The sequence below is a fragment of the Brachyhypopomus gauderio genome, chromosome 14 (genome assembly GCF_052324685.1).
Source record: "Brachyhypopomus gauderio isolate BG-103 chromosome 14, BGAUD_0.2, whole genome shotgun sequence".
NCBI classification, from domain to species: Eukaryota; Metazoa; Chordata; class Actinopteri; order Gymnotiformes; family Hypopomidae; genus Brachyhypopomus; species Brachyhypopomus gauderio.
The window spans coordinates 8,939,418-8,962,709 of NC_135224.1; the positions used below are offsets into that span (position 1 = coordinate 8,939,418).

Here is a 23,292-nt window from a genome sequence, read left to right on the forward strand (position 1 = left end):
GGCGCGATCTGGAGCAGCAGCCAAACAAGGAAAGGGCCACGATGCACTGTTCCTGGCCCACACGAACCAACGGTTTAAGTACCGGCAGCAACATAACAAGAATATATGAAAAGATGACCTCAGGATCCTAACTGCAACTCTCTGCTTTCAGCACATTTACCCTTGACCAATAACAGTATGTTTGATAAATGGTCAAAAGGGAGCTGTAAATTGTTCAACTTAATACAAGAGTCATGACAATATGTGTCCTCACAGGGACATCTTAACCCGTTTTCTGTATTCTCATTATACATATTTGGTAGATATCGGTGCCCCATGACAGTAGATTACCCACAGCAAATACCACCTTCAAGCATTTAGCATGATGTTTGTCCTTGGCTTCATCGTGCTGAGCCAGCATACAGATATGAGTTAGTTATAGGAAGGGTCCAGGTTTTATACAATAAATATCATGCAAAGAATGTGCAAAGAACTGTCCTACTTTAAAAATGATCTGGTTTAGGTTCTCCTCCAATGTTTGTACAAACCAAGGGTCAGAGGTACATTAACATTCCAACTATAGTCAGGTGACTCGTCAACCAAGAATCAGACATTATTATAAAACAAAATCAAAACTAAATTCTCAAGTTTGTGCAGTGCTTCCTAGAAAACAAAACAGTGGACGAAATTAGTCCTGGGTTTTAATTTGCCTTTGGACTTAAAGCATCAAAAACTATTTCTCGTTTTAAAAAAACCCCACGATTTCCAGGTTTTTCTACAGGTGACAGTGCATGTTATGTTTAAAATTTGAAGCAGTAACTGCACAGAACACTGTACTATTAGTTGAAGTGGGACTGCCTTTGTGGATTCTGATTCCAAAGCCTGACAGAACTAGAATCTGATAAGTCAATAAAACATTTCAAAGAATTTAAATCAAAACAGAAAAAAGGCATATTGTGCCTTTTTTCTGTTCAAGCACTGTAATACAGCCACAGTTGTTCCTTAGAATATAGCAAGGAACACTATCACAAATCTTATCATGAATTTAGTGAGGATGTTCATTCTCTCTACAGAATAACTATGCAAAGGCAACTTAAGCTCCTAATTCTGCTGATCTATACATGGCAAATAATCAGAGTTCTATAACCATTAATACATACACTATTGTTCCAAGAATATTTAGATACTTGTCTAAATCAATGGCTACATTTTACATTAGAAAGGTACACTTAGAAAGATGATGTTTTATTTCTCTCTCTTCCTAAGCCTTGATACTGATTCTTTCAGTTAATTACAACAGGAATAGGCTGCCACCTATTGTCAAAGCAATACCCGAGAAAATAAGGTTAGATGAGCGACTTGATCTTAGATGTTTAAAACATAAGCAAATCTGTTTGAAAAGCTTCAAGATTCAATTCAAGCTAAATTACCTTGTTTGTGGTATATTGTACACGTATCAAAATAAGGTTTTTTGCTCTTGTATCTGTTGAGAAAGAACCAATCCAGAATGCTCTTGTTTGTACTATGAGAGATCTACATGACAAGGGACAGAATCAACCCATCCTATCATGAACTGGGAAAAAACTATTACTATTATGTTTAAATTTTTTATTTTTTACAAAATATGCACTTTATTTCATCCAACAAGATTTCATTTCTAAAACAATCACTGTAATTACATCAGCAGTCTCATCATATCCTCTGTAAGAAACTTGTATATGAAAGCCTCTCTCCCATAAACTTTATGCACGTCTCCTTTCATACAGAATGAAGGTGCCCAGTGGTGACCTTGCTTGCCTTTCAAGGATGTGCCTCTGACCAGAGGAAATGTGCAAAAATGTATGGCTTCCAAAAGAGGTCGCAATAGCAGCATGGGTTGCAGCAGTAGCCTCATTATTCTGTCCAACCAATCAAAGCCACAGCTTGATCTCCACAGGTACCACCTTTGCTCTTTTCTTGGATTCATTTTTTTTCCTTCCTTTTTTTCCAACCCATTTTTTTTCCTTCTTTTTGTGAGCGGACTTTTAAGAGTTACGTAAAAGTGCAAACCCTTAATATCGGAGTCCGAATATGTACAAAATCCTGCTGCTTCCCCTCCATTCTTACAACATGAAAGACAGGACATAAATAAGATACACAGACAAACACTTAACAGGAAAGGGAAAAAAAAATCAAGGATCAATTAAAAAAACAAAACAAAAAAAAAAAGAAAAGAAAAGAATGACATGGTCTGCATGGCCTTAACTCATGTCTGTTGCAGCATCAGTCAACAAACCGCCACCAGCCCAGAACACCTTCACACAGTGACAACGGCGGCAAAAGAGGCTCAGCGTTTCAAACATCACTGCATGAAGTCCTTTTTGTTGAGTCCTCGGACTCCCTGCCCGAGCCCAAAGTCATCTACAGGTGCAGGACTCTGCGATCATGTCCTCGTATTCTTTATAGACGATGCGGCCGTTCTTCTCCATCATGAGCACGCTGATGGGTTTGTATTTGTAAGGTACGCAGGACGGTAGCGGGACGTCTGAGCCGCCAAGCTCGCTGATGAAGGTCTGGACGATGGCGTGGTTGGGCGAGTTGTAGCCGTAATGAAGGATGCGGGGGCAGTCGCCCATGCAGTAGCAAGGGTTGTACATGTGGGGCGCGATGATCCAGTGGTCCCAGCCAAGGTCGCGGAAGGTCACGCGGTAGGAGTGCAGCTTGCACTGGTTCTTGGCCACGCCGTTTTTGCCTCGCTTGTAGTCGGGGATGTCGGAGACGATGCTGCCGGGTTCTCCGGAGCGGCGGGACCGCGTGCTGGAGTGGGAAGGGGCTTTGGCCTGTGCCGCCCACTCAACGGGCTGTGCCTCTTCTTCCAGAAAGAGAAGCAAAGCCGGGGCCCTCACGTGGTTTTGCGGCGGGAAACCTTTCCTCTGCTTCCTGCTCCTCACACTGGATCGAGTCTGGTCCGGTTTCAAGCATTTGTATTGAATGAACAGGATAATCTGGCTGCCCTTAAACCGAGACATATGGGAAGTGACGTCAGATTGGGCCCACAAGCTTTGAGGACCCAGGGTAACAGCGTCCGTGCGGTTGACATGCTGCGAGGACGAGACTGTAGCCTCACACATAACAGGAGGGTATGGTGCCACAGGTGACCTCATGTGAACGGAAGACGCTCTTATCAGTTTGTTCAGTGGGAGGTTTTCCAGCTCATACTCTACAATGTAGGTGTACAGCAGGCCTGGCCAGATCAGGGTTTGAGAAAGAGAATGAGGAAACAGTGTCACTTTCTGGGTAAGCAGACTCAAAAATGTAATTATATTTTTTAATAAACAACACAAAGCTAACAAAAGAAGAGTAACGCTGCCAAAAATCTAGTCTAATCCCAGTATTTGGAGATGTGCAACAACTTTGTATAGGCCTATATTTATACTCAGTATAAAGCTATGAAATAGCCATACATGTATACACTTAAAAATGAAAAAGTGAAGCACGTTTTTACCATATTGTGATGAATGGAAGTGTTTTCTGGTGGCAGACGCACGGATGAGTCTGACGGTGTTGGAACCAAACAATTTGTGTTGCTTCGGCCGACCGTCTAGATCCGCCGCCTTCCTGTACAGACTCCACATGAACAACAGACTTTGGTCCTCGGCTTGTCTTTCTGGAATCGCATTATTATCTGAATTCCTCTGCTTTGTGTGGCGATTTCGGCGATTCTGGTCTGTTGGCACAACACCGAGATGTGAGGGGGAAACAGACATTTTGTGAGCCGCACGCGTGAAAGTTGACAACAACAAAAAGAAACACGACAGTACACAAAGTCCAAGGAAGTTGTTACTTCTGGTAGCCTTCATGTTCAACTTCTGGTACGGCTAAGTACGACCAGGAAGACTACCATCATCCAAGAAAGTTAACGTCCGCAATTTGTGCCAAACATCACCTGACATCTGCGTGCTCCACTTACGATCGTTTTTACGACGATCTCCAATTAACCGATTCAACGAGTTCGTTACGTGTTACGTCAGCACTCCTCTCCTCTCACTGGGCTCAGTTTCTACCCGTGATGGGGGATTTGGATTTAAGTCCAAAAGATTTTCTAGTAAATCCGATACGATGCTGGAGGCAACACTTTGATCATAATCATAGCCTTTTATAGACATGAGACCATGAGGCGCATTTAATTTGAGGTGAAGATCTGTGATTTTCATTAGGCCTATGTCAAATTACATTCTTTTTTTACACTTAAAAAAATGTTATATTTAAAGAATATTAAAGTAATATTAAATATTTAAAAACAAATGTTTCACCGATGGAATTCCTGACCTCTATGAAATTAGTAAGTATAGCTATGGTGATTTTGTAATAAGGACAAGAGACCGTATTTGGGAAGATAATAATGACAAAGTCCATGTACCACCAACACCACTAGCTTGTTTGTTTGTTTTTGCAGAAATGTTGTTTGAGAGTTGTTTATACTCTGATGAGATGTCGGCTCCTTTCTTACATCGATAAAGACAAAGCTTATCGGACCTAGTTCGGCATCCACGTAAAAGTGCGCGTCGTAGCTGGACAATGGACAATGCAACAGGTCACGTTGCACAAACGCCCGCCTCTAAGCCCAATTACACTGGGCAGTTACAGTGAAACTCTATCCTAAACGGTCGTTCCGCCTGTCAGTCAAATGTAAGTTTCTCTCTCCCCCCTCCTCGTTGCCTACAGCACTTCCTGCGCTGTAGGAATGCCCGTTCTGACCAGCACACACCCCCCTCCCCGTCTCCTCACGCCGTAGCTGCCCGCTCAGTGATGGGCAGACGGAATTCCGCGGCCTGAGAACTGAGGCGCGCGCGGAACACGGAACATGGAGACCGTGGAGCAGCTCGTGTCCTTCAACCACATCCACGTCCAGCTGAACGGAGGCGCTCCGTGGGGATTCACGCTGAAAGGGGGACTGGAGCACAGCGAGCCGCTCATCATTACAAAAGTAGGTGAAGTCTGCGCTCTCAGAAGTTGGTGCATTTTACTTGAAAGTTTCTTTCGGCAGCAAGTTGCACTAAATATTATGGACGAAAATGTACACTAGGTTGCCTGCGTCAGTTGTTCTTAATGTTGAGGATCTTAGATGCTGTTCTTGGTCTTAAGTCTAACGGTACCGACGTTTGGTGTTGCATGTTGTCATTCAGTATTGGCTAAGCTTCGTAGCTAGCAAAGTATCTTCAGTCTGTTCTAAATATCAGAATTAAAACATCTCTTGACTGTCTGCAGTCTCTCCTGTACTCTGGATGTAGATATAGTTGTGTCGGTCAGTAGAAGAGTTCTGGTTCTTTGCATTCCCATTCACGCGTTTTTTCTGTAAAACATCTAAATCTCTGAGCACCATTTCCTCTCACGAGTCTTTTCTTTGCAGCCTTCTTTGAATGCCCTGTTTGGGGGATTTACTTGTTTGGACTTCATGTGCTGGGGGGTGTGAGTGGGTAAGAAAGTTACACTTTTCCAGCTCCTCCTGAACGCGTGAAGTCAGCTGTCATTTTTAGTTTATTAATTATACTAAGTCAATATTTGGTGTAGTGAGCAAAATATATTGGTGTTTTGTTTGGCGTGTCAGTCAGGAATACGTTTCCAGTCATGTATTTGTAGAGCAATACAAACGGTCCCATACCAAAATTACAATTTACAATTAAAACGTTTGCGTTTCAGTTTGTGCTAATCGTTTTTGACTCGGTTAACGTTCACAAGGGCCGTGTACATGGGATAGCGTCTTCCTCAGATGTCCAACACGACTGTTTAAACGTCTCTCCGTAGTTTTAAACACGGCACGTTACGCACGCGCCACGAGGAGCGGCACCAAGCGCTGTGCATCAGCAAACTACATTCCTTCCGTTTGTGGCTTCGCGTAACATTTTTATTTGGGCAGTGGGCAAAAGAAAACCATTCGGCTTTTGTAGCGCTGTGAGTCTCTGAGTGGATGTTAAATTAAGAGTGCGTCTTCTCATCGGTACAGACAGAAGATTTCTGTAAGCAAAGATTTTTTAAAAATCTGCTTGAGGCACGTTTGAATTATTATTTATAAAGCACAGCCATGTACATTTATAAGAATGTCATTTGTATCACTTTGGGTTCAGCGTGTTGTAAATATTAGCCCAAATGATTAGATTGTGTATATATTTTATATATTGACCATATAGGTGTGCTTTATCTCTATATTTTGCATCAGATATTTTTCTTTGTAATATAAACTTTACTCAAGTTAATGTTAATTCTACACTCTAATCTCCAATCAGCTTGCTTATCTATGACTCATGGTCCCTCTGCCCTAAGAAGCCTCATCCACATTAATGAATGTGACCTGTGAGTTGGAGACCTGTGGTATGGGGGGGTGTGTATGTGTTTGGCTTCCCCCCTAGTAGTTCATTCCTGCTTCTTTTCACCAAATGTGTTGGTTTTGTTTTTCTTGAGGATGGATGTTTTGGGGATGGAGAGCCCCAGAGATCACATTCCCAGACTAACCCCCTGAACCAGTGAGACTGCTGTGGTGTGTGGGGGGTTGGAGGTGATAGGAAGTGGGGGGTATGCATAGTGAACACACGAATGTGAAGTAAATTTGTCCAAATTGCACTTGTGTTTGTGTGTACATTCAATAGCATTTAATTAACATTCTTTCTTTTTTATTTACTGTCATTCCGACCTCTGGTCACTTGGCTTGGCCCATGTTAGACTACGCATTACTTGTCCTGCAGAAAATCTTCATATTTCAGTAACACTTTATGAATCCCTGTGCCAAAGGTTTGTTGACAAGCCTAAATGAATTCAAGATGAGCTCTGGCTTAGCACTGTAAGCTAAGATGCCTGTGTAAGTGTGCCCAGGCAATGAAAACCCGTTTCAAGGTGCACTGGTGTGGCATAACACACCACTCTCAGATGATATCACGAGTGCCTCCCCACCCGAGTCTCCTTGACCCTAGGGCCAGTATTAGGACCTGATCCACCACTGTAATTATAAAAAGAGTTGTATCAAATATTCCATATTGTCTGAACATCCACATTACTGCTTGATGTGCGTTTGCAGTAGTGACTAATGATTGTTATGATTTTTTAATAGGTTTGTCCCATAGCAGAGCCCGGTCTCTCCATTTCCATTCAATAAGACAACCTGTCTGTCTCTTGAAGCGAGATCTTTTAATTATGCTGTGCCTCTAATGAGTGGAAACCTGACAGCATCATTTAAAAAGGTCTGTGTCTTTTATTTAACTAAACGAGAGGTGGGGGGGGGGGGGGGGGGGGGAGCATGGCTAATGTATTTTTGTGGTAGGCTGGTTAATTCTCACTGAGCTTTAACCCACTGCCTTGTGGGATGGATCACAGCCAATCTGATAACCCCATATCCCCCTCCCAGACTTGCTAACTGGCTAACCTGAAACACATGCTTTGTTTCACATAGTGGTGCTTAAGTCAGTAAGCTCTGTGTGTGCAGACGTGCATAGGTACATTGTGCATCTGAGTACTCATACAAGTAGTTTTCGGTGAGCTCAAACATGTAGCTTTTTGGGGGGACTTTGTGTGCATTATCAGGTCCATCATACTGCATTTTAAATATATGCATTTTGCTTTCCTTGACTCTGGGAGCACAAACACAGCAGTGTTGCCCAAACGCAACAATTCACACATGATCTTTCCATTGAATTTGAAGGCAAGGCACGACTCGCGTGCCGTGTTGGGCCTGTGCACCTACGTGGCCCTCCGGTACGTTCCTTTGTCTTTGTCTCCTATCAGCCATCTCTGGACCTAGACGTGCTTGGAGACGCTGTTGGCCCTTTATGCAGAGCAGCGAGGTCAAAGGTTGAGCGCTTCAGGGCTCAAAGTTGATGTCCAGCTGCAGCTGTGTCTTTGGCCTGAGCTCCTGGGCAAGAACAGAGACTCCCAAACCACGCACAGCCTCAGTGACTGAACCCGGGGGGGGGGGGGTTGAGGCCTCCTGCTAACGACACCTGAAGACCTGTGGCTGGCTCTGTGTGAAATGGAAGTTGAATGCGGTTAAATGGAACGTTTATCTTAGTAATGGCTCCCATCGTAAAAAAAATAATAAAAACCCCCAGCGTAACGTGCTGCCATGCTGCGTGGACTTGTTGAAAAGCGGTTACCTCAGCCGCACCACTGGCCGCAAGCTCGGCTGAGATAGGAGGGAACCGGCTCCTCAGAACTGACTGTGGACTGATGAAACGCAGACCTGAAGGGCAAACAGCATGGCAGCAGGTCTTAATGAAAGAAAACCAGCATTGCAATGCCATGCTCATACTAAACCATAAAAAAAACACTCAAAGCCCTCGCTAAGCTCTTTGCTTTGAAAATGAAAATGCATCTATATGGTGAATTTAAGTAAAAAATCTGATTTATGAAAAAGTCATTGTTTAGTTATTTTTTCCCCCTCTTACCACTCTGCTGTCCCCTCTCCTGCCCCCTCTCAGGGTTTGCAATGGAAACATCGTGCACTCCCTTGCATTTCTTATTTTGTGCTGTGAAGTTTATATAGACCACAGGGTGATCGAGTCATGCTTTTCTCTCCACTTTCTAATTGGCCAATGGAACTTGTTCCCAAGCACTGTAGTTTTGGGCTGAAGGAAAAGTCTTTGGACTTTGAGATGGAAATGTTTCTCAAAGACCATTTTCAGTTTGCGTTTCCACAGCGCTGGACTATCCAGTCATTGTAGTCACTCGCAGGTCCATAGCGTTTTTTATCAGCGCTAAGTGAATAACAGAATTGTTTCCCCTTTTGTCATCCAGTAACCACCGACTTCTGTTTCTGGAATGTTTTCCCAGGGTTGAATCAGATAAGCTGTCCATGGCATTGCTTTATGGGACACATCAGTTGGAGGTCATGGATAATTTTGGTGCTGCTGAATTTATGGGTTTGTAGAGGGACTGGATGAAACATGGTAGGGTTTTTTTCCCCTGCAATGTCAGGCTGCTTCTTATAAAGTCTGTAGTTGGTTTTGGGTGTGAGAAGAATCTGATATCTGGCAGGAATGTGAGTTTGGCTCCTGAAGCCTTTGCTTTGGGTGGAGGTGCTTTGATGGAGGGAGAGATATTAGGGTCTTATTGCTGCAACAGCCCCCCCTTTCATGCACACACATTAAAAACTCTTCTATTTCTATTTCATGTCCTGTTGGGTGTAGCTCTGCTAAGTACTTGGCATGAAACGGTAGATATAATGTGGGTCTATTGTTTAGTTTAAGTGGGTAAACATTACAGAACGCATACATGGCTGATAATAGGATTTGAGACATAGTCAAAGATTATAAAATGCTGAACTGAAATGCATCAGTTATGATTGTTTCAGAAATCTCTTTTTTATAACCGCTTTAGTGTATTTGCATGGTGTATAAATGGATTTAAAGTATTATTGGTGTAGCTAAATATTACATGTGAAGCTACTCTATCTCAGCCTAGTGTGGTGCCAAATAAGAAAATCTAGATATGTTCGTGATGCAGAGAAAATGCCTTCAAAGATACTTCAAACGTTTTTCCAAAGCGTATCCTACAATCTCTTCCCAGGGAGCCCAGCGCATGTTGTAAAGTGGGAGAGCAGAAGAAGAGGGCACTTTGTTTGAACAAGGTTAGCAAAGGCTACAAGGTCATTCTTCACACACTTACAACCACCAGTGATACACCATGGATCCATTCACAGACAGCGGGGGAAACTGGGAGATGGCAGGTCTTGTATTGAGCTGTCATGGTGTGGCCTCTTTCCTCCGTGCAGTCATGTCTGCTATGACAGTGATGAATCAATCTGCCTTAGCTTTTGCCCGGAAGGTCGCCAGCACTCTGACATCGACCGTTGTCTTTTTTTGGGAAATGGGTCCTGACACAAGTCCGGCACTTGTGATCGAGACCTTATTGGTTTCACTTTGTGTCTGGTGTATGTGCGGGCAGCGTTCACCTCGGTTTGGATTATGAATCATCATTGCATTTCTCTAGTGTCCAGGGATTCTCTAGAAACATCCCCACCTGGAAAGGTATTTTATTGCCAAATGTGCTGGTGAGTAGCCTGATATGTCTTTAATTTGGCATCTAATTTAACTTCAATAAAACAAAGAAGAGATCTACTCCGTCGGGAGGTCTCGGTGTCTTCGCCTTCTTGGACGCCGCTCAAAGGTGCCTTCTCGCTTCTCCGTGAGAAAGACCTAGTTGTGAGAACCCATGCTGGTACCTTTGGAAAGGCTTCAAAAGCCAGAGGTGCTTTGTGTGGATGTCTCGTTCATGTCTCGTGCATGTCTAGCGCTTGACCGATCGCTTAGGGATGTTTGTGAATATGTCTGCCAGCGGTGATATATGGTATCTCAGTAACCACATAAATGGATATTTAAGTGCTCTCGACACACACATTATTGATTTGAGTGTATGACTAAGTAATTGAGTTATACAGAGCCAAGCTGGTTTGGTCTGACTCGACTGAAATGGAAGTTTAGCCTCGCGTGTTATCACACCCTAAAACAAACTGGACTGCTGCATTTAGTCACCCATGACCACATTTTTTAGAAGTTTTGTGCTGCATATAAGAATAGAAAACGTTATGGCATTGAAGAGGAAATGGGTTCTGATATTGTTGCAGTTATAGTATCGTTCTGTGGATGTCTTCTTTTATGATGGACTGTAGCTGAAAGGCATTTTGGAAAGGAAAAGATGCATTGACGGAACAATTAGAACCTGCCTTTTTTCACATTGTGTCTACATTTGATTGTTTGTAACTAGTTCAGAGGGAGTGTAGACAGCATCTTTTAATAGACTTGTTGGATGAAGTATTTGTGTTTTCACGCCAGTATCACTGGCGTTTTTATCGATTCCAGGTTTATTGGTTTGAAGTATGAAAGTTGTTAACACTTGTGTGATGGATGAGAACTACGTTAATTTGGCATAATGCTTTGTGTTCTACCCTGCTGTCTAAGTGATACTTTGTCACTTGAGTGGCTGAGACTCAAGTAACAAAGAGAGGTGGTTAGGCGTGGCTTAGGTGAGCATGCCACATACGTGTGTCTGACTGGTACAAGGGGGAAGTCTGTGTAAACAGTGGATGTCAATCGAGACTGTAAGAGCCAAACAAAATGAGGAATGTGAAAACACATTTCTCCACAGAGAGGCATTCCTCCCGCACCGAGTCTCATCCTAAAACAAAACATTCACTGTTAAAGTTTGGCTGGGCTGTGCTTGTGCATGGTGCAGGAATACAAGCGTGTGTGTGTGTGTGTGTGTGTGTGTGTGTGTGTGTGTGTGTGTGTGTGTGCGCTTGCTTGTGTGTTTATTCAGACCTCTTAGATTTTCGCATAGATTTTTATTGTAATTCTCGTGTATGTCAGTTTCATTTTTTACTGTACGTGCACTTGTGTGTAATGTTCACCAGGGCATAAATAGGTCTGTAGAAGTTGTTCCTTTAGTTCAGTTGCGGGCAGCTCCAGGGCTGTGTGTCACACCTTTAAGAGTCCAGCAGCACAATGGAACTTCAGAGTGGACCAGCCTACAGCACAGCTCACCGAGGTGGAGCACACACTCATTCTTCCCCGCCGTAGACCTCAATGAGGCCTTTGTCACCCTTTCTCACACTGTCTGTCTCTTTCAACCTCCCTTCCTCTGCCTCTCCCTCTGTGATTCTCTCTCTCTCTCTCTCTCTCTCTCTCTCGTCCTCTTTGTCCTTTGCTCTTTTCCAACGCCACTTTAACTTTGCGTTCTTCTCTCCTCATAAAAGACCATGACCCTGAGTGCCTTCAGAATGGTCCGGGTCGGCTCTGCTCTGAAGTCCGGAGAGACCGCTGGGCTTGAGTCTCGTGGGGTTTGCCGAGCAAAGGCCCGCTCGGGGACGAGGGTTTTCAACCTGCACTCGCTGACCTGAGATAAGGAAAACCACTCTCCACTCTGATAAACTCTCTTTCTGTGCTGTGTGAGATTAAAGATGTTAAAGTAGCGTGCGCACGTGTGTGTGTGTGTGTGTGTGCGTGTGTGTGTGTGTGTGTGTGTGTGTGTGTTGGGTGGAAGGGATGGAGTAGAAAAGAGAGGGAAACTCAGCATAATGCTGACGTCAGTCTGTGTTGTTAGGTTGTGGTGCGGGGCTGTGGATAAGGTCCTTGTCAAGCACTGCACAAAAGCGGCGTTGTGGGGGAGGGGAACCTGGCCGCGTCTCACCCCCACACCCCCCACTCCATTTGGGGCTATTGGGAGTCACAATAGCTGGGAGTCAACTCTGGTCATTTGGATGTATTGAGCAGTCATGAGTGAGCCCCCCACCCCAGTGATTCAAGCACTTGTTGAGGTGCTTTGGGAGCGCTAGCCAACAGATCCGAGCGTCATATTTCCAGTGTGATTGACCTGTGCAAGCTACGACGTTTCGCACCATGACGTCCATCTTTATGGGTGATCCTGTCTGCCCATATCAGGCTGGTGTTCTCTGATGTTTGAGCTCTTGACTCTGCTGCACAGACATCATATCAACAAAGTCAAGCATAGGAGAGGGGAGTCCTGTACTGGAGAGGGGAGTAGGAGGAGAGAGAGGAGGAGACTCCTGTACTGGAGAGGAGGAGAGAGAGGAGGAGACTCCTGTACTGGAGAGGAGGAGAGAAAGGAGGAGACTCCTGTACTGGAGAGGGGAGTAGGAGGAGAGAGAGGAGGAGACTCCTGTACTGGAGAGGAGGAGAGAGGAGGAGACTCCTGTACTGGAGAGGGGAGTAGGAGGAGAGAGAGGAGGAGACTCCTGTACTGGAGAGGAGGAGAGAGAGGAGGAGACTCCTGTACTGGAGAGGGGAGTAGGAAGAGAGAGAGGAGGAGACTCCTGTACTGGAGAGGGGAGTAGGAAGAGAGAGAGGAGGAGACTCCTGTACTGGAGAGGAGGGGAGAGAGGAGGAGACTCCTGTACTGGAGAGGGGAGTAGGAGGAGAGAGAGGAGGAGACTCCTGTACTGGAGAGGAGGAGAGAGAGGAGGAGACTCCTGTACTGGAGAGGAGGAGAGAGAGGAGGAGACTCCTGTACTGGAGAGGGGAGTAGGAGGAGAGAGAGGAGGAGACTCCTGTACTGGAGAGGGGAGTAGGAGGAGAGAGAGGAGGAGACTCCTGTACTGGAGAGGGGAGTAGGAGGAGAGAGAGGAGGAGACTCCTGTACTGGAGAGGAGGAGAGAGAGGAGGAGACTCCTGTACTGGAGAGGGGAGTAGGAGGAGAGAGAGGAGGAGACTCCTGTACTGGAGAGGGGAGTAGGAGGAGAGAGAGGAGGAGACTCCTGTACTGGAGAGGAGAGTAGGAGGGGAGAGAGGAGGAGACTCCTGTACTGGAGAGGAGGAGAGAGAGGAGGAGACTCCTGTACTGGAGAGGGGAGTAGGAGGAGAGAGAGGAGGAGACTCCTCCTGTGGCTGCAGCTGTGAGAACTTGTTCAGCTCTGGCCACTGGCTGATTCTAAGCACCATGCCAGGGGGTTCCCGTGGTGACCTACTGACTCTGCTCTGACCAAAGCATGGCGCGTGCGTGTGTGTGTTTGCGTGTGCGCATCTGTGTGCATTTATATTTGTGATGTTTTTTTAATGGCTTTTTTCAACAACATTCCCCTGTGAACATTGGCATTTGGTATCAGTTTCCATGTTGAATATGTATTAACACACACATGGAAACGTATTGCTATGCATCAGGTCAGTGGGTTCTTATTATTACGCTACAATCAAGGGGAGGAGAAATATGGAACAAACCAACCACGCTGTATTTGCCTTGGAATTACCATAACGAACCACCATTTATGTTCATTACATGCAGTAGGGCTGATGCATGTAGAATGAGTGAACGTCAGTTTCTTCTGAGGTTTCCTCAAGCACACCTATGATCACCTTCCACCTACGATCTTTTCGAGCGACGTAGGGCTTCCTTCCCTTTCTGTCTACGTCGGCTTCTTGGCCGCATCTTTTCATTGGACCTCACACAGAGGTGGGAGACGCCACCAGGAGATCTCCTGCGTCTGATCCGAGGAGCAGCATAGACGAGAACTTTCCATGGTCCTGCAGTCTTCCCAAACCAGCTCGACACATCTACGTCTTACTCACCCCCCCTCCATACCTCTCCGTCTCCTTTTTCCACATCCCCATTGCAGGCCAGTACATCCAAACCCCCCTCTGGGGAGGGACAGAATCCCTTCTCTTTTGTCTCTGCTCTTGGACTGAGGCTGGTTTTGGTCGCCGTGGCGACTCTCCTTACCGTAGGCCATCGTTTAGAAAGAAAACGTGTTTTCGCTTAGCGCTCTCGTTGCGCCGTGATGAATCGGCGAATAACAGCGGCCCGTCGGTGACCGCTCGAATCGGCGGAGGCTGTGAGAAAAGAGGAAGAGAATAAGAGAACGAGGGAGAGGTGAATGTTTGCTTCCAGGGAACATGCTGTTTAATGGACAATGAGCAGATGTTGCATGTGTTAATCATTGGCTGTCATGTAACACACACACACACACACAGGGAAGAAGGAAGAACCCTTCAGTCCATGTGCACGCTCATGAGTGTGCAGTCTTGCAGGCATGCTTGCATACATCATCTTCAGACGTGTGTTCTCTAGAGCTCGTCTGATTCTGCCCCTTTGGCTGATACAGCGGAGCAGACGTGTCTCGGTGGGAGCAGACGACTGAAGCCCAGCTGTCTGGAGGTGAAGCAGGTAATCATTAACAACAGAGCAAACTGGACAAGGCTTTGTTCTTGGTCTTACACATAGAGTTTGTCCGTCTGTTCCTTCAGTGGCCGTCTGAACTGTGTTCGTTTTATTGGCTAAACGTTGTAGTTTTGTTTCATGCTCAGGAGGGTAATAAGATTTGTTGCACAACTTTTTTTTTAGCACATCTCCTTGAGAAAATGTAGTAAATAGAGTGAGTTTTAAAAACTCTAATACTGACTGTCAGTGGTCAGCAACTTTGGATCCATGTCCAAAAAACCTCCACCATCTCATGCAGACTCTTAGGGGTATTCACAGAAAATAGCCAAATGCTAAGAGACTCCACTTGTCCAGAAATAGCCCCGCATGCCTCGGGCTGCTTTGCTGTTAATGATTTTCTGACTGGGGAAATCATTATAGCCACTGATAAAGAAGACTTTGTTTTTGAGCTGCGTTCTCAGATAACTGTGGTGTTCCCCTGCATTCTTTACCACTGCTGTCCGTTGGACCCATCCTCGAATTATTGCTCAAAACCGTGTGTCGAAACTTATCTCTTAATTCTTTGGAAACTTGCTTTGACATGTTTTGTTTCAGACGTGTTTGTTTAAAGGCTAAGCTCAGATTAGCGTCGTTCAGGGTGAGCTTCTCTTCTCCTTCCAGGGCTAAATAATCCCGTCGAGCGAATCCGCCCCCGTTTCTGCTCCTCTTCCTTGCGCGGTCAGCCGAGACGCACCTTTCTTCCTCTCGCGCTTTGAGGTGAACTTACTGAAACGGTGTGAGCCCACTTGCCCGGTCTCATTCGAGGCGGGTCGGCCCCAGAGATCTCCGGCGCGGGCTGCTAGGTCCCCGTCGGAGGACAGGACAGCTGGGCAGTGCCCTGATGTGCCCAGCTGTGGAACAGTGATGGGCGGCGGGCCAGTCCGGCAGGGAGACGGACACGCCCCGTTATTTATAGAGTTAGAGTGGATGACCTCATCCAGTCAGGCCCAAGCATGTGGGCGGGGCTTCCAAGACAGGGAGCTCATTCTTCTCCGTCTCGTCCTGTGGGAGCCCTCAGGCTGCCCGCGCCTGCTACTCTGTGCAGATTAGCCTACTGCGCTGCTTTCTCATTGGGCGTTAGCTCAAACCAGAGAGGTCAGCTATAGCTCCAGAGGCTGAAAGACACGGCCATTTATGAGACCCAGAGGGGCTAAACGCATGGTTGTGCTTTTAGTGATGTCTGAATGACATGAGAGATAATGACGTCCCTGACCTGCTTCATGATGAAACTTCATTCAGTTTCTCTCTATATGCTTTTGTTTAGTACTCTTGTCATTTGTAGCAGGATTTAAACCGTGTGGTCATCAAGGGGCCTTCAGGAATGGGCAACATGTTGGACATGATGCTCTCTGATCTGGGAGCCCTGCACAGTCTCTGGTCTCGGCTCTGACGGGCCCTGTTGGGACTGCATTTCCTACCCTTTTCCCCATTCACCCCATCTCCACCAAATAAACACACACACACACACACACACACACACACACACACACACACACACACACACACACTCCCAGAAAGTTACAACCAGGGAGTGTACACACAGTTTTGGGTACTGCTAAGAATTGCCTCTCAAAGCCACTTATTGTATTAAGACTATTCCCGCCGCGGGACCTTTAATTTTCCAGACCTGCTCTCACCTCCTGGGGGCTGAAATGGAGAGCATGTTTTATCTCGGCCAGGAGGGGCAGGAAAGGAGGTACAGTGATGCCATTTGTTTCCACTCCTCACCCACTAACCCCCCCTCCCCCCCTCCCCCCACGTTTGTTTTTACAAACGAGAAACGTTAATTAGAGCTCTCCCACCAGTACCGGCTGCCTCCTCTGAGCCGTTGTCTGCCAGCCTCCCGTCTGAAGAATGGGGTGCGGAAATTGTTTTATTTTCATGGCTCATAATGAGCAGTGGTTCCTGAGGGAGGTGGCCAGGAGGGGGAAACTTGGGAGAAGGAGAGAAGGGATGGAGCGCCCGTTCTAGACTCCACAAAGGCCGCCTTTGTAAACTCTGCCGCTGGGGAGCTCGGAACAAACTGGCCGGTGCCCGTGCCCAAGGCAAACACACCCCGCACTCTCACACGCGCACGTAACGCGTGGAAAGAGGCCCGATGGAACATAGGTGTGGTACTCACGGGCCAACACAACGCTGCAGTTAAGTTATTTTTATCTCTGAAAACCTCAGAGGAGAACATGACCTCAGGGGAGAAGGGAAGAAAAAGAGAAGGAAAGGTAGCAGTGGGTGGAAGTGGAGGGTTAGGAAAGGAGGAGGAGGAGGAGGTCAGGGTGGAGGTGCTTGGCAGGACCGCGCCAGTGGACGCCCGCAGCTCCACCGAGACTTCAGCTCTCTGGGACTCTGGGACGTTCTTTAAATAATCCCGCGACAGGCTGGAGTTGACTAGGACGGAGAGCTTTAGGCGCCCGGGGAGGCCGTTGGACGGGGCGACGGGGAAACGGGCTCCGTTTTGATGGAAGACGTCGGAGGCGTCACGCGGACACGTCCCCACTTTATCCGTCCTCCCTCTTTCACGCAATTCTCGGGTCTCGGCGCTGTGAGCACGTTGGCAGCGAATGAGGTAAGACTACGCAACTCCAGCGTGTTCTCCTGTTCTTCTACGCGATCTGCATCGGGCCGCCGGCTACGCTTGCCTGCACCGGCTGCAGCAGCTTTACAGATCCCGGGCGAAAGGCTTTGGGCTTTGGGTCCGTCCCTGGGAAAAGTTCTGTGCCTTGTTCTGGTGAAACATACTCAGATGTTCCAAATGGAAAGACGTCGTTCCTTCTTCCTATTTATAAATGCAAATGGACAAACATGAGCTTTTTTTGACCATGCGATCTAGTGTGGATCTGAAGAAATGTATGCGTGCGGGCATTTTTTTATATTGATTGATTTATTTCTGGAGATGTCTACCTGGGTTTTCTTCAGACAACTGATATTAATCAGCGAACTACATCATAGACAGATTAAGCATTGTTAAAACTCCTTTTGAAGAGAAGAGGAGAGGTATTGGAGACTTAGTTTCCATCACCTGTATTCCCCTCAAAAGGGCATGGAGAATCCATGTGAGGGATCAGGATGGTGCTCGATCATGGACCAGCGTGGTGCACACTATCTCCTTGAAGCTTCTGGATACAGCACTGCTGAGTCGGGGAGATAAGACCGCAATACTGATGGAGATAGCGAAGAACGTAAATTGCTGTTCTGTCAGTCTGTGGCTAATCTGTGATGGCGCAGTGCTGATTAGCCCAGTGTGGTTGGGCGTCATCTGGATCTGAGGCCGAGTTCCAGATTTCCCCAGATCTCCTTCAGCACGTTCTCATTTCATGTCAGCAAGTTTTATGGTGATGTTTCGTTTTCCGTATATATATCATGTTGTAGTTGACCTAAAAGCACACATGAGAAAGCCGCACTCTCCCCTGCCTGGCATTGTGTGTTTCGGATATGACTAAGTAACAGCGGACATGACCTCCTCCCCCCCCCCCTCCCCCACCCCTTTTCATCTCGGGTGATTCTTCAGTAAAACCACAGAGAAGTGTTCTTGCAATGTTCAGAGTTGCTCTCCCACATAACCACAGCTTCAGCGCCACAAATGTGTTTATTTACGTTACTGCAAAGTGGCTCGCAATTACCCTGGAAAAAGAGGGTGGCGTGTGCGCGTGTGTGCGTGTGTGCGTGTGCATGTTATCGTGGTAAAATGGACATTTTGTGTGTGTGTGTGTGTTTACAATGTGTTAATTCTTCAGTCTCACCACCTCTTGGCCCTTCTCAGTCCCGCCCCTTAAAGCCTTTGTGATGAAACAACGGGAAGATGGAGCGAGACAGGAACTGTCTGACGGCAGCGGGCGTGGGGTCATCGTCTGGGAGACGGAGAGAGCCTGTGCTGATAGGTGGACGCCCAAGCAGAGCCAGAGCCATTTGTGACTGCCTTCATTTAGGCGCCATCTTGAAGTTTTCTCTGTTTCTCTGCTTTACCACCTAGTGCACCTACACTCACGTTAATCCTCTCGCCTGGTTTACCACCTAGTACACCTACACTCGCGTTAATCCTCTCGCCTGGTTTACCACCTAGTACACCTACACTCGCGTTAATCCTCTCGCCTGGTTTACCACCTAGTACACCTACACTCGCGTTAATCCTCTCGCCTGGTTTACCACCTAGTACACCTACACTCGCGTTAATCCTCTCGCCTGGTTTACCACCTAGTACACCTACACTCGCGTTAATCCTCTCGCCTGGTTTACCACCTAGTACACCTACACTCGCGTTAATCCTCTCGCCTGGTTTACCACCTAGTACACCTACACTCGCGTTAATCCTCTCGCCTGGTTTACCACCTAGTACACCTACACTCGCGTTAATCCTCTCGCCTGGTTTACCACCTAGTACACCTACACTCGCGTTAATCCTCTCGCCTGGTTTACCACCTAGTACACCTACACTCGCGTTAATCCTCTCGCCTGGTTTACCACCTAGTACACCTACACTCGCGTTAATCCTCTCGCCTGGTTTACCACCTAGTACACCTACACTGGCGTTAATCCTCTCGCCTGGTTTACCACCTAGTACACCTACACTGGCGTTAATCCTCTCGCCTGGTTTACCACCTAGTACACCTACACTCGCGTTAATCCTCTCGCCTGGTTTACCACCTAGTACACCTACACTGGCGTTAATCCTCTCGCCTGGTTTACCACCTAGTACACCTACACTCGCGTTAATCCTCTCGCCTGGTTTACCACCTAGTACACCTACACTCGCGTTAATCCTCTCGCCTGGTTTACCACCTAGTACACCACATCAACTTATTCCTGTAAAATTTTTGAATGAGGCATTGCTCTTAACATAGTATTCTGTTCAAATCTGGGTAACGGGTGAAGGAAAGGAGGAGTACCCAGACCTAGGAAATCGGAGTACTGCGGAAGCAACCTTTGGTGCGTTTTATTTTGAGTTTTTTTAACTCAATTTAATTTGTTGAGTTTTACAGGCCTAGGGTCTTGGGTCAGTCTTAATCTGCGTTCCAGTTGGACAATATTATTTTATTCCTGATGAAGACATTTAAACAAAAGTAACTGTGTAGCTATTCAATTTTCACAACAACAGTAACATTTTCTGATATACTGTACATTATACTGTAAAAAAATATAATTAATGTAGGTTTCTCACCCACTAACCCACTGAATTTGCATCCATATAATGGTGTACAAACAGGTCAAAGCCACGTATGGACATTGTTTAGGTAATAGCCGTGATCGATGATCTCGGTTGGCAGGTTACATTAGTGCAAAGGACCAGCGAAACACATTTCTGCAGTTGGTCGTTCATTTAAATCACTTGTGTTAAATGATCAAGTCACGAGAGGTGTGATGAGGCGGGTAGACGCGGTGGACTTTTCCCACGTGCAAATGCACTTAATCCAGACATTATTGGGGTCATATCCAGGTTCAGACTATTAAAGGTGTATTCGTTTTGCAGTGATTTTAGATCAAGTTTTGTATCAGAATGCAAAATATGTACTGTGGCACGGCTCAGTTCAGCAAACTCAGGGTTCTGTAGAGTGGTGGTCAGTGAGGTCAGTAACATAACGGCAATTAAACTGACCAACAAAACCCAAGTTAATATAACGAGGGCCTTTGGCACGGGTAAAACTAGGAGAAAAAAGAAGCACTTTGAGAACTAGGAATGTTGCTTTGTGAAAGTAGTGGTGCTGAAAAGTCCAGTATTTGTGTTCCTGATCGTGACTTCCATATTGCATGACCAAGTTTGTGATTGTTTCTTCTGGCCCTTCGTTTATTTCTGTAAGATTTACGGGCCTTATTATTGTGATTAATGTGTGTCGGATTATGGCTTCTCCACCATATGTGTGAGGCGCGAGTCTCGGGGTGTGAGAACTGCATCTGTTTACAGTAGGGTATGTGTATTCGACCTTTGACCCTTCCATAGGGAAATGTGGCTTGAATGCCCTGCCTGGCGCTGTATATATACATAACTGTCTGGAGGTATGTTGTGTGTGTCTGTGGTGCCTGTGTAGCGCTGGTGTTGAAGGTTAGATGGTTTATCCAAGTCGCTGTGCCCTTGGTGTTTATAAGGGCAACAGTAGAGATCTTTAGTCCTCTTTTGACATTATTTGTCAAAGACTGCTGACAGTTCATGTGTATATGTGAGTACAATTTAACCTTCAACACCTTGGGCTCTCTTGTTCTCTCTCTCTCTCTCTCTCTCTCTCTCTCTCTCTCATCGTGCTGTCTCAGATCGAGGAGGGAGGAAAGGCGGATCAGTGTAAGAAGCTGAGAGTGGGAGACGAACTGGTGAACATCAACGGCTCTGCGCTCTTCGGCTCTCGCCAAGAGGCCCTCATCCTCATCAAAGGCTCCTACAGAGTTCTCAAGATCGTGGTCCGCAGGTACTCTCTCTCCCACACGCCCACACACTCATTCAGAGGTCAGAGAGTACTTCCAGGTCGCGTTCTGTTGGGAAGAGTGTGACCAAAGGAAAGGAAGGCTGCAGAAATAAAAAAAAACAATAAAAATTACCTCATGAGAGAGACAGAGAGAGGTGGAGCTAGCCACCCTGAGTGTGGTGTTTGTTTTAGTTGGGTTGATGCGACATGACGTGGGGCAGACAAGCGTTAGGTCATCCGTGCCTCATGACTTTCTGACTCACTCACTCTTCTACTCCCACTCCTGTGTCTGTGAAGCGAGCAGCGCTGAATTCCCCAGGGCTGTCTGGAGCGGAGTGGACTGGTTCTGGTCAGGCCTGGAAAGCAGACCAAGCATGAAGAAAGGGGGCAATGAATCCTTAATTAACCTCACCATTTCGTTCACTAGAAGAAAATAGCTGTGTCATAACCTTCAAGCTATAGAATCTGTGCAGGTTGAACGGTCAAGTCCCAGTTAAGCCCACTCCGTGGTCTGCTCTGTGGCTACACTCAGGGTTCAGTTTATCAGACCTGTACATGTGTGTGGAGGTTTGGGGTTCTCTCTGTTCACTGCCACAGAGTGGCTGAAGCCAGTTCTGCAACGAATACGTGTGTGAATGATGACATTCGATTGCAAATTACACAGGATGTGTGTGTGTGTGTGTGTCTGTGTGTATGCACATGCACGCCGGAGAGAGAGAGAGAAGCATCTCATTGGCACAGAGACAAGTGTGTGGTGTCTCCTGACACCACAAATGTCTCAATAACTGTTTAGGCGAGTTATTTTCTGTTTCAAGCCACAGCTCAGGTTATTACTCTCCCCTCCTCTCCTCGTATGTGACGAGCTACAGTGTCCAGTTAGTCCTGTGCACTGGTGACGGTGGTGCAGAGATGTCGAGGGTATGAAGGTCTGAGATGGAAAAATTCCTCCCCTTTTTACATCCGTTTAACTGGCAGCAGTTCAGAAATGCACCACTGAGCCTTAGTGTTATTAGCCTGCTTGTGGTTACTCTCTGTAGGTCTCGAGGCATCTCAGGCCTGTGTGTGTGTGTGTGTGTGTGTGTGTGTGTGTGTGTGTGTGTGTGTGTGTGTGTGTGTGTGTGTGTGTGTGTGTGTGTGTTGGTGAGCCTTTGTCACCGTTCCAGGACTTGGTCTGAAGTCCTTAAGTATATCTGGATTGCATGTTTGCCTTGTACAGTAAGACTGATTTATCACTGTATGTTGTCTTTGGTGTTTGCTTGTGGGTATGTGTGTGTGTGCCAGTTATGGGCCGGCTGGTTAAAGCATGCTTATTCACACTCCGTACGTCACAGAGCACCTCCGAGAGTCTTGAGTGACACTGTAGCAGCCAGTCAGTTGTTCTAAGCTTTGTGTGTCTGGTTTTTTGGTGCATAATTTCAGTCCAAAAGTCAGAACGATGTTTTCCATGGCGGTGTAGTCCGTGCTGTCGTCGCAGCTGCTGGCCTCTATGAAGCGTCTCTCACTCCTTCAAGAACGTTCATATAATGTTCAGAGGTGTTCTGGAACCTTTGGCGGTGCTGAGCTGGAGAAGTTCGGAAACACTCTCGGACAGTGGGGCTGTCCGCGTCCTCGTTTGAAACAAACTTGGGTTTGTTTCTTCTGTCTCCACGGTATTTTAGCAGACCACAAATCCAAAACCAGGAAGAATGTCTGTACTGGGGCGAGAACATGCTTTATAAACAAGAGCTGACAGATGACACATGTGAGTGACTCCGCCTCAATGCTGGCAGAGTTCTTGCAGTAATTTCATATGATGCTCATACATGTTCTCCCCTTTAACACTTAAACAACTCATTACTGCCCTCAGCAAGAGGCAAAAGTGTGTGCGTGCATGCATGTGCGCCCGAAAGAGTGTGAGTGTGTGAGTGTGTGAGTGTGTGAGTGTGTGAGTGTGTGAGTGTGTGAGAGTGTGTGTGAGTGTGTGTGAGTGTGTGTGTGAGTGTGTGAGTGTGTGTGAGTGTGTGTGTGTGTGTGAGTGTGTGTGAGTGTGTGTGAGTGTGTGTGAGTGTGAGAGTGTGTGTGTGTGTGTGTGTGTGTGTGTGCGCGCCCATGTGTCCCTCAGTGTTGCCATGGAATAAACTTCTAATCCTTCTATTTCCCAGTTGAGCTAACAGTTTGTGTGCTTCTGTGAGCCCATATGCACATACGTGTGTGTGGGTGGGTTGGTGTGGGTGAACGTGTGGGCATATTTCTGCACGTATGCTCATGTGTGTGTGCA

At 46.5% G+C, this 23,292-nt stretch overlaps 2 protein-coding genes across 6 annotated transcripts in view; one reads left to right on the forward strand and one right to left on the reverse strand.

The window, feature by feature from the left end:
• Positions 1-1,577: 1,577 nt before the first annotated feature.
• On the reverse strand, positions 1,578-4,059 carry bmp15 (bone morphogenetic protein 15). Of its 4 annotated transcripts, none has more exons than XM_076973633.1 (3): positions 3,905-3,985; positions 3,464-3,685; positions 1,578-3,202 (listed from the first exon to the last, which is right to left on the reverse strand). In XM_076973633.1, exons 1-3 carry the CDS (start codon positions 3,909-3,911, stop codon positions 2,376-2,378), a joined length of 1,056 nt encoding a protein of 351 aa, XP_076829748.1. In that variant the 5' UTR covers positions 3,912-3,985; the 3' UTR covers positions 1,578-2,375. The 4 variants fall into 4 exon arrangements, with proteins under 4 accessions (XP_076829748.1, XP_076829747.1, XP_076829749.1 ...); XM_076973632.1 differs by having other exon boundaries at positions 3,803-3,928; XM_076973634.1 differs by having other exon boundaries at positions 1,579-3,202; positions 3,929-4,059.
• A 608-nt stretch (positions 4,060-4,667) lies between these two features.
• Positions 4,668-23,292, forward strand: part of shroom4 (shroom family member 4) — a 34,750-nt gene continuing 16,125 nt past the window's right edge. The window contains exons 1-2 of one of the 2 annotated variants that reach the window (XM_076973626.1): positions 4,668-4,945; positions 20,887-21,038. In XM_076973626.1, coding sequence (XP_076829741.1) covers positions 4,823-4,945; positions 20,887-21,038 — 275 coding nt within the window. In that variant the 5' untranslated portion in view covers positions 4,668-4,822. Of the gene's footprint in view, positions 4,946-16,946; positions 17,213-20,886; positions 21,039-23,292 lie in introns of those variants that run through there. The other variant, XM_076973627.1, reaches the window with a different exon arrangement.